We start from the raw sequence: 9968 nt of genomic DNA, 5'->3' as shown, positions 1-9968 counted from the left end.
CACTGGAAACACTTATCTCCCTCACTAGCTTTAAGCACAAACTGTCACAGCAGCTCACAGATTACTGCACCTGTACATGGCCCATCTATAATTTAGCCAAAACAACTACCCCTTTCCCTACTGTATTTATTTTATTTATTTTGCACCCCATTATTTTTATTTCTACTTTGCACATTCTTCCACTGCAAATCTACCATTCCAGTGTTTTACTTGCTATATTGTATTTACTTTGCCACCATGGCCTTTTTTTGCCTTTACCTCCCTTATCTCACCTCATTTGCTCACATCGTATATAGACTTGTTTATACGGTATTATTGACTGTATGTTTGTTTTACTCCATGTGTAACTGTGTTGTTGTATGTGTCGAACTGCTTTGCTTTATCTTGGCCAGGTCGCAGTTGTAAATGAGAACTTGTTCTCAACTTGCCTACCTGGTTAAATACAGGTGAAATAAAATAATAAAATTACATTGGTAACCAGTTTATAATATCAGTAAGGCACCTCTTTGGTTTACATTTACGTGGTATATGGCCAATATACCACAGCTAAGGGCTCCGCGTTGCGTTGTGCATAATAACAGCCCTTAACTGTGGTATATTGGCCATCTACTACACCTCCTTGGGCCTTATTGCTTAATTGTATATAACAGCATTAATGTTGCTGGAACCCAGGAAAAGTAGCTGCTGCCTCGGAAGGAACTAATGGGGATCCATAATAAATACAAATCAGATGAGATTATAAACCATAAAATAAGAGACATTAGCCATCACATCCAGGGATATTGGATGTCTGGGGCTATAATTTAAAACCTACATAAATGTATTTTCAAACATATAGGCCAAAGATAGAAACCGTTTTTGCCTCCAACAGAAATCCCTTATCACGCTTATAAGTGATGTCATGGCGACATTAGCAAGCTAAGCTCAGGCACAGAAACACGTCATCAGATCTAATGGTCGTGTCGTGCCCAACTGCACAAAGGTAGGTTATTTAGATGTAAGTGGATCATAAACAAATGCTGATATTACTGTATTCATTGTTGCATATCGGTCTTGATAGGAATATAAATAACTAGTGTACATATACTGTATCAGCTATGATGTATGAAGGAGTACTCCCAGGAGTATGCAATGTCTTGGTCTTATCGGGGTTCTGCCGACTGTACATATACTGTATCAGCTATGATGTATGAAGGAGTACTCCCAGGAGTGTGCAATGTCTTGGTCTTATCGGGGTTCTGCCGACTGTACATATACTGTATCATCTATGATGTATGAAGGAGTACTCCCAGGAGTATGCAATGTCTTGGTCTTATCGGGGTTCTGCCGACTGTACATATACTGTATCAGCTATGATGTATGAAGGAGTACTCCCAGGAGTATGCAATGTCTTGGTCTTATCGGGGTTCTGCCGACTGTACATATACTGTATCAGCTATGATGTATGAAGGAGTACTCCCAGGAGTGTGCAATGTCTTGGTCTTATCGGGGTTCTGCCGACTGTACATATACTGTGTCAGCTATGATGTATGAAGGAGTACTCCCAGGAGTGTGCAATGTCTTGGTCTTATCGGGGTTCTGCCGACTGTACATATACTGTATCAGCTATGATGTATGAAGGAGTACTCCCAGGAGTATGCAATGTCTTGGTCTTATCGGGGTTCTGCCGACTGTACATATACTGTATCAGCTATGATGTATGAAGGAGTACTCCCAGGAGTATGCAATGTCTTGGTCTTATCGGGGTTCTGCCGACTGTACATATACTGTATCAGCTATGATGTCTGAAGGAGTACTCCCAGGAGTATGCAATGTCTTGGTCTTATCGGGGTTCTGCCGACTGTACATATACTGTATCAGCTATGATGTATGAAGGAGTACTCCCAGGAGTATGCAATGTCTTGGTCTTATCGGGGTTCTGCCGACTGTACATATACTGTATCAGCTATGATGTATGAAGGAGTACTCCCAGGAGTATGCAATGTCTTGGTCTTATCGGGGTTCTGCCGACTGTACATATACTGTATCAGCTATGATGTATGAAGGAGTACTCCCAGGAGTATGCAATGTCTTGGTCTTATCGGGGTTCTGCCGACTGTACATATACTGTGTCAGCTATGATGTATGAAGGAGTACTCCCAGGAGTATGCAATGTCTTGGTCTTATCGGGGTTCTGCCGACTGTACATATACTGTATCATCTATGATGTATGAAGGAGTACTCCCAGGAGTATGCAATGTCTTGGTCTTATCAGGGTTCTGCCGACTGTACATCAAATATAAACTCAGATCAATATTCCATTGGTTTTCTCAGGTTACAATGGCCTTTTTAAACCATAAGGTCATCTGGAGCCTCAGAGGTCTCACAACAAACATACTCCTGTGCATTGAACATATGTTTGTATTCCATAAATAAAGGAGTGTATTTGTATGTGTGTGTGTGTATACACTGTCTAAATTAGTCTTGACTATAGAACTTCCTGTAGTAAAACAAAGAAACAATAAGGAAGACAAATAAACCGCGAAAAACCACAAATAGCAAAGATACGACATTTCAGTCTTATTGCAATCATCTTTATTTTGTCATCTCACCTTGTATAAATGGGCTCAGTTTGCAGTTCGCTCTTCATAGAAGATGCTACATACTTCACTAAAATGTGAAAACAAAAAAAACTAAATCTGGGAGCACCAGCTTTATACAACAAGGTTCCAGACATCAGTGTTTAAACCCCTGGAATAATCATTACATTACTGAATAACCTGCGTAGACTAGAACAAAATATTTAACTGTCATTGAAGCATATTGTTATCCAAATGTGTGTGTAATGTAATACTACAAACTCCTCTTCGTGAGTAAGTGCTTACAGGAATAACTAATAGTCAACATATTTATTCTGAAAGAAAACATTGTTTTTCTAAATGCTGTGACCAAAGACAACATTAGAATGTGGAAGAATCTGCAGCCCAGAAAAGCCTGTATTTAAGAATGATTAATAATGTTGGATTAAGGTAAGAAACTAATCAGAATTATAAATTTAATTAAATACACTATTTTTTGTGGGATTAAATTAATAAGAATAATTTCAGTTAATAATTTCAGTTTCACTTTTGAAAAGGAAACATGCATGTTTGCTAAGTTAGTGATATTTGTAACACTTCTACTGTAAATGAACTTTAGTGATATTACTTTTGTAATTGGAACATGAAATTGCATTGAAGTAATAAATTCAAAAATGTCATATCTAACCAAAAGATAAAATATATGAAACAATCAAAATGAAATTAATTCATTTAAATTGCTTTGATAATAAAATGGCATTTTTTAATGCTATTTGTTTAAGGAAAAGATGATAAAAATGTATGTTTTATAACTGAAAGAAAAATACAGGGTAACCTGTACTAAAGTGCTTTAGTTATTCTTGATAGCACTATAAACAACAGCAATCTAAATCTAGACCTGTAAACATTTGTATAAAAAAAGTTCAGCCATGTAAAAATTGATTTTTTTTTCAGGATGTTTCAAATAATCAAAATGGATGCCAACATTACAGGACCTCTACAAAACATCAACATTTAACTGAAACACCTAAAGCAGAATCTTTACTGCACTAAAACAAAAACCTCTATTCAAACAAACACCAGCTTTGGCTTCTTCTCATTGGTAGAGGTCCTCGCCTGGTTAAGTGCTCAGCAGACAGTCTAAATACTGTACCTGCACACCTGGTTGGTGAGGAGCATCTGTCAATCAGCCGATGTGGTTCGGAGCGTGTGAGGTGAAGTGAGGCGGTACCCTCAGTGTGTTTCCCACAATTCCTTTTGATTGCCTTTTAAGACAGAGGTAAACCACCAGACACAGTCCAGTTAATTCCAGATATGGTCAGATGAAGACCACAGAGTAGCAGGGTCTATTCTCCAATCCCAGAGTGTCAGGTGTTACAGAACAGTTGGACCAGTCTAACCAGCATGATCCCAGTAGAGGGCGTAGCAGAACAGTCACAATATTCTAGTTCACCATTCCCAGGGTTCCACTCACACAGCATATCCTGTTTGAGGCAGTGTCGTCACTCTAACTTTTTAAAATTAAGTTGTATCAACGTTTGGTGTTACTGTGTTGGTCCCACAATGGATACAAAAAAAATAGTTGTTTTTTGTCTAGAAAACAATGACTTTCAAATCCAATGAGGTCAACTCAAAAACATGGTTGTGTTCAGAAGCAGTAACCTCTGACAGCCAGTCTGGTCCTCTCCGTAGTAATTTAACAGAACAACGTCTGGATGGTCCACTTTGCCTCAGCTGGCACATTATGTTCACACACACAGAGACAGAAAGAGAGAGAGAGAGAGGGGAAGAGAGAGGAAGAGAGACGACACAGATGGAGTCTACAGGATGGAGTGGATAAAGGTGGGAAATGAAGAATGGGAGCTTTGATGGTAGATTAGTGTCAGTCTGTTTCAGAGGGAGCTTAGACAGGAGCGAGGGATGGAAGAGGAGGAACGAGAGGAGAGAGTGGACAGAGAGAAAAGAGGAGGCCAAGAAGAGAAAGATTAGTGCCACCCCAGAAAAGACAGAGGTGATGTGTTGGAGTGTGTGTAGTTAGAGTGTGTAGTAGGAGTGTGTGTAGTGTTGAAGTCTACCCTATTGCAGTCATTTTAGTGTCTGAAATGAAGACTTGGCCTCCCTATGAGGTGTGGATAGTTTAAAGTAAGGACTGAGTGGGTGAGGCAGGCCATCTACAGTGGGCATGGTAGATACTCAGCAGGTCAGCTTGAATAGAGGGGTGCTAGATAGAGAGGAAGTTCAAGAGTGGGATGAGGAGGAGGAGAGAAAGAGGAACTGTCCTCATTGAACACACACCACTGTGAAGAGCTGGAGTACCTGAGAGAGAGCCAGAGAATTAGCAGTTCATCAATACCAAAGAACATTCTGTGCATGCGTAGCATACCACATGAACGCACACACACACACAAAGAGTGCAGTTGTATCTCACCTTGTTCCTGCTTGTTCTGCTTGGACCCTTTGGTTGCTAAGCGAGGGGAAGAAAGGGAGGGAGCAGGACATAAAAATAAAGTTCATTATTCAAGTAATTTTCAAATTTCCCAAAAACTCCAGCATTACTTGCCTGAAAGAAAAAAATAAACAGAAAAATGACTAGGGGAGGGTATTTACCATAACTCATAGCCAAATGCCATGAAAAATTACTACTGACTGCGCAACCCTAAAATATGTCCCCAATGCAAATTTTCTTAAAGGTTGAATGAAAAACAAGTGAAGAAAGTGAGTCAGGAGGAAGATAATGTCGAGGCAAGGAGAAAGGAGAGAGAGAAAGGAGAGAGAGAGATGAGGAATAAGAGCGAGATTAAGAATAAGAGAGAGAAAGATTAAGAATAAGAGAGAGAAAGATTAACAATAAGAGAGAAAGATTAAGAATAAGAGAGAGAAAGATTAAGAATAAGAGAGAAAGATTAACAATAAGAGAGAAAGATTAACAATAAGAGAGAAAGATTAACAATAAGAGAAAGATTAAGAATAAGAGAAAGATTAAGAATAAGAGAAAGATTAAGAATAAGAGAGTGATTAAGAATAAGAGAGATTAAGAATAAGAGAAAGATTAAGAATAAGAGAAAGATTAAGAATAAGAGAGTGATTAAGAATAAGAGAGAAAGGGAAAAGAGAGAAAGAAAGAAGGCAACAAAATTCAGAATGAGAGAGAGAAACAGAAGAGGACATAGGAGAGGAAATGAAAGGGTGGAGGTGGAACAGACCTGGGAGAAAAACAGAGAGAAAAGAAGGGAGGGAAGGAAAGATTGTAAGAAGGTCAGGCGGAGAGAGGGAGAGAAAGAGGGAGACGGAGGAGGGAGGGGTGTTTGTGTCTGGGTGTCTCTCAGCAGGGGGGCTGACTAAAAGGAAATAATTGAGAACTGGAGGGAGTTAGAGAGGGGTGGATGGGTGCTGGAGGGCAAAGCAAGGTGGAAAGGGGCAAGAGGGCGAGAGAGAGGGGCAAGAGAGAGGTGGGAGAGAATGCTACAATACCAGAAAGAGCAAAAAGAAGTAGAAAAGTAAGGCTGATAGTGAAGGGATAGAACAGGGGAAAGGTCTTGGAAGAAAATAGCAGAAAATGTGCAGGAGATCGTTGTACTGAAACTGTTATCCAGTTGACTGTTTTCCTGCAATGAATTGTGTACATCAGCAGAACCCTGATGTCTAAGACATGCTTTTCACAAGATGGCTCACTGATCGAATACTTAGCTTGGAGATCATTTTCTGTGTGTGTGTGTGTGTGTGTGTGTTATTAGGGCTTGACTAAGGTATCTATAGGTGTTATATTATGTTATGTCTATAGTGAGGGTTGTACTACAAGTCAAAGAGGCTTCCATGTTGATGAGGGAGGGGCTTAACAAACCTCTCATTCTGAAGAAATAACTATGGAAGAGATAACGAAGCATTAAATTACATGCTGTGGTCGGGTCTCTCACTGTGTGTGTGTGTGTGTGTGTAAGTCGCTCTGGATAAGAGCGTCTGCTAAATGACTTAAATGTAAATGTGTGTGTGTGTGTGTGTGTGTGTGTGTGTGTGTGTGTGTACTAACGTTAAGCAGAAGAAAATGTGAAAAAGGCATTTTGTGTCCAAAGCATCAAAACTATGAATGTTACAGAACACATCACTTCTGTTCCTTATTCTGTTTTGTAACATGAGTTAATAATTATAAAACAATAAGGTAAAAGTTGCAGGGTTCTATTAATCCAACCTTTCATGTCCACATTGAGTGGATAAAAACAGCTTAAATAAAGCAGAGGTTTTATCAGGTAATTCTCCAAATACAATCAACAGAACATACCAAACTATTTACATCAAAGGCAACAAACAAGTGCATACTCAAAGACTAAATTAATAAATTAAAGAGCATTAACTGATTTTGAAATGTACGCATTGACCTAATGCCTACATCAATAGCTGACTTTAAAATGACTGCATGATTATAACGGTTTAATAAACGTAATACTTTACCAAGCTATACTGCTGTTTCAAGAAGAACACTCAAAGTCTGCATAAACAATTAAATGTTGAATCGTCAATGCTAAAAAAAAATATATGTAAAATAATTGAAAAACGTAATATAATTTTTTGTTCACTGATAATGAATAGATCGTTCTACGAGATGAGTGCCTTTTAATCCCTTTGATATTTCAAGCAGAAATTCTGCACAAATATTGAATATTAAAAGCCGGATATATTAACTGAAGTGTCCATTAATATAGTCCACATAGAAAATTCAATAAATCAGATCTTTATATTAAAGCTGCAATATGGCACTTTTTGGGTGACTCAACCAAAGTCACATAGAAATGCGAGTTACAGATCTGTCACTCTCATTGAAAGCAAGTCTACAAAGTGGTAGATCTGTTCTAGGTTCTTATGTCACTTCTTTGAATCTTTAACTTTCTGTTTTGCTGCTTCAAACAGCTGAAAATACAATATTTTTGGTTATTGAATTAAAATTTTAGCAACCAGGAAATAGAGGAGCGATCACCTTTAACAAAGACTAAAGTACCAACATTCAGCATTTTAACGGGTCCCTCTGTGCATCCTCTGAATTCTAGGAAGATTTTAACCCACTTAATCCCAACATATCTCAATTTTCACCATCACTGTAAGACCCTAGTTATTTTGTTGCTTTAAGAAAGTCATTTAAGATTAATATTTAAGTGATTCATTTTAAGGTAAAAAAATAAATAAACCTGTCCCTCATTTTAAGGTCAATCCTGTTATGTGAACTGAACTTGTTTTAATATTATAATAAGATGCTGGTGAAACTATTCCTTTTTAAATAGAGATATTGAACATTAATAGTAAAATCCAGGTGTAAAAGCAGGTGAGCTGGTTCTACTCCTTCGGCCATTTTCTGGTGTTTTGTGGTGGAAAACTGAGCAGGTGGAGCACAACACATCAACCCTGTTACCCAGAGATATACAGGCAAGACACGTTTTCACAATTACATTCTTTTGTGAAGCTTACATTCAATTGCCCTTCCCTGTGGTACAGAACAAACTTACATTCAATTGCCCTTCTCTGTGGTACAGAACAAGCTTACATTCAATTGCCCTTCCCTGTGGTACAGAACAAGCTTACATTCAATTGCCCTTCTCTGTGGTACAGAACAAGCTTACATTCAATTGCCCTTCTCTGTGGTACAGAACAAGTTTACATTCAGTTGCCCTTCCCTGTGGTACAGAACAAGTTTACATTCAGTTGCCCTTCCCTGTGGTACAGAACAAGCTTACATTCAATTGCCCTTCTCTGTGGTACAGAACAAGCTTACATTCAGTTGCCCTTCCCTGTGGTACAGAACAAGCTTACATTCAATTGCCCTTCTCTGTGGTACAGAACAAGCTTACATTCAATTGCCCTTCTCTGTGGTACAGAACAAGCTTACATTCAGTTGCCCTTCCCTGTGGCACAGAACAAGCTTACATTCAGTTGCCCTTCCCTGTGGCACAGAACAAGCTTACATTCAATTGCCCTTCCCTGTGGTACAGAACAAGCTTACATTCAATTGCCCTTCTCTGTGGTACAGAACAAGCTTACATTCAATTGCCCTTCCCTGTGGTACAGAACAAGCTTACATTCAATTGCCCTTCTCTGTGGTACAGAACAAGCTTACATTCAGTTGCCCTTCTCTGTGGTACAGAACAAGCTTACATTCAGTTGCCCTTCCCTGTGGTACAGAACAAGCTTACATTCAATTGCCCTTCTCTGTGGTACAGAACAAGCTTACATTCAGTTGCCCTTCCCTGTGGTACAGAACAAGCTTACATTCAATTGCCCTTCCCTGTGGTACAGAACAAGCTTACATTCAATTGCCCTTCTCTGTGGTACAGAACAAGCTTACATTCAGTTGCCCTTCCCTGTGGTACAGAACAAGCTTACATTCAGTTGCCCTTCCCTGTGGCACAGAACAAGCTTACATTAAATTGCCCTTCCCTGTGGTACAGAACAAGCTTACATTCAATTGCCCTTCTCTGTGGTACAGAACAAGTTTACATTCAATTGCCCTTCCCTGTGGTACAGAACAAGCTTACATTCAATTGCCCTTCTCTGTGGTACAGAACAAGCTTACATTCAGTTGCCCTTCCCTGTGGTACAGAACAAGCTTACATTCAGTTGCCCTTCTCTGTGGTACAGAACAAGCTTACATTCAGTTGCCCTTCTCTGTGGTACAGAACAAGCTTACATTCAATTGCCCTTCTCTGTGGTACAGAACAAGCTTACATTCAGTTGCCCTTCTCTGTGGTACAGAACAAGCTTACATTCAATTGCCCTTCTCTGTGGTACAGAACAAGCTTACATTCAGTTGCCCTTCCCTGTGGTACAGAACAAGGAGGAGAAATAAAAAGCTTTTTTAACTATTCAAAATGCATCTAAATGGTGGAAATACCAAAGTTATTGTCTGTGTATTGCTGTTGTACATGATTAGGTAAATTTACCTGAATGACTACATGCGTGAATGACTACATGCGTGCTGTAGATAACTGTTCTGTATTGGTCACGGCCAGCTCTACCCCAAAATGGCTGCCATGGTCGCATGCATCTCAGGAAAGCACTGCAGAGAGAGACCCACTGTGTGAGTGAGAGTGGATGTGAGCATGCATGTGTGTCTCCAGACAGAGAACTGCAGAGAGACACCATTCCGTGACTCCACCTCTCCTTCCCCGCGCCGCCATTTTATAAACACAGTGACTAGAGGTAGGGAGCCATCTTCCTGGGCGGAAAACATTCCAAACCTGCTCGCCGAAAAATAGAAATCTAATCACGGTAGGAAGTTGGTCAAAGTTAGTCCTTCAGTGTTGTGCTGGAAGTCGGAGAGAGAGGTAGACGAGCGGTGTGTGTGTGAGCGGTGTGTGTATGAGCGAGTGTGTGTGTGTTCGGAAGGGTGGGCAGGGGGCACAAAGGTATTCAGAATAGAAAAAGAAA

The 9968-nt window shown here is 39.7% G+C and overlaps 1 protein-coding gene across 1 annotated transcript in view; it reads right to left on the bottom strand.

Annotated features, from left to right (window-relative positions):
* Positions 1-2557: 2557 nt before the first annotated feature.
* LOC135520724 (ephrin-A4-like) overlaps positions 2558-9968 on the bottom strand; it is a 171055-nt gene continuing 163644 nt past the window's right edge. The window contains exons 4-5 of the mRNA XM_064946486.1: positions 4987-5022; positions 2558-4874 (exon numbers count right to left, since the gene is read on the bottom strand). Of these exons, the coding sequence (XP_064802558.1) occupies positions 4780-4874; positions 4987-5022 (131 nt within the window). The 3' untranslated portion in view covers positions 2558-4779. The remainder of the gene's footprint in view (positions 4875-4986; positions 5023-9968) is intronic.

This window comes from Oncorhynchus masou, chromosome 29, assembly GCF_036934945.1.
Source record: "Oncorhynchus masou masou isolate Uvic2021 chromosome 29, UVic_Omas_1.1, whole genome shotgun sequence".
Taxonomy (NCBI): Eukaryota; Metazoa; Chordata; class Actinopteri; order Salmoniformes; family Salmonidae; genus Oncorhynchus; species Oncorhynchus masou.
The sequence above is the reverse complement of the archived record's forward strand: the minus strand, read 5'-3'. Positions and strand labels throughout refer to the sequence as shown.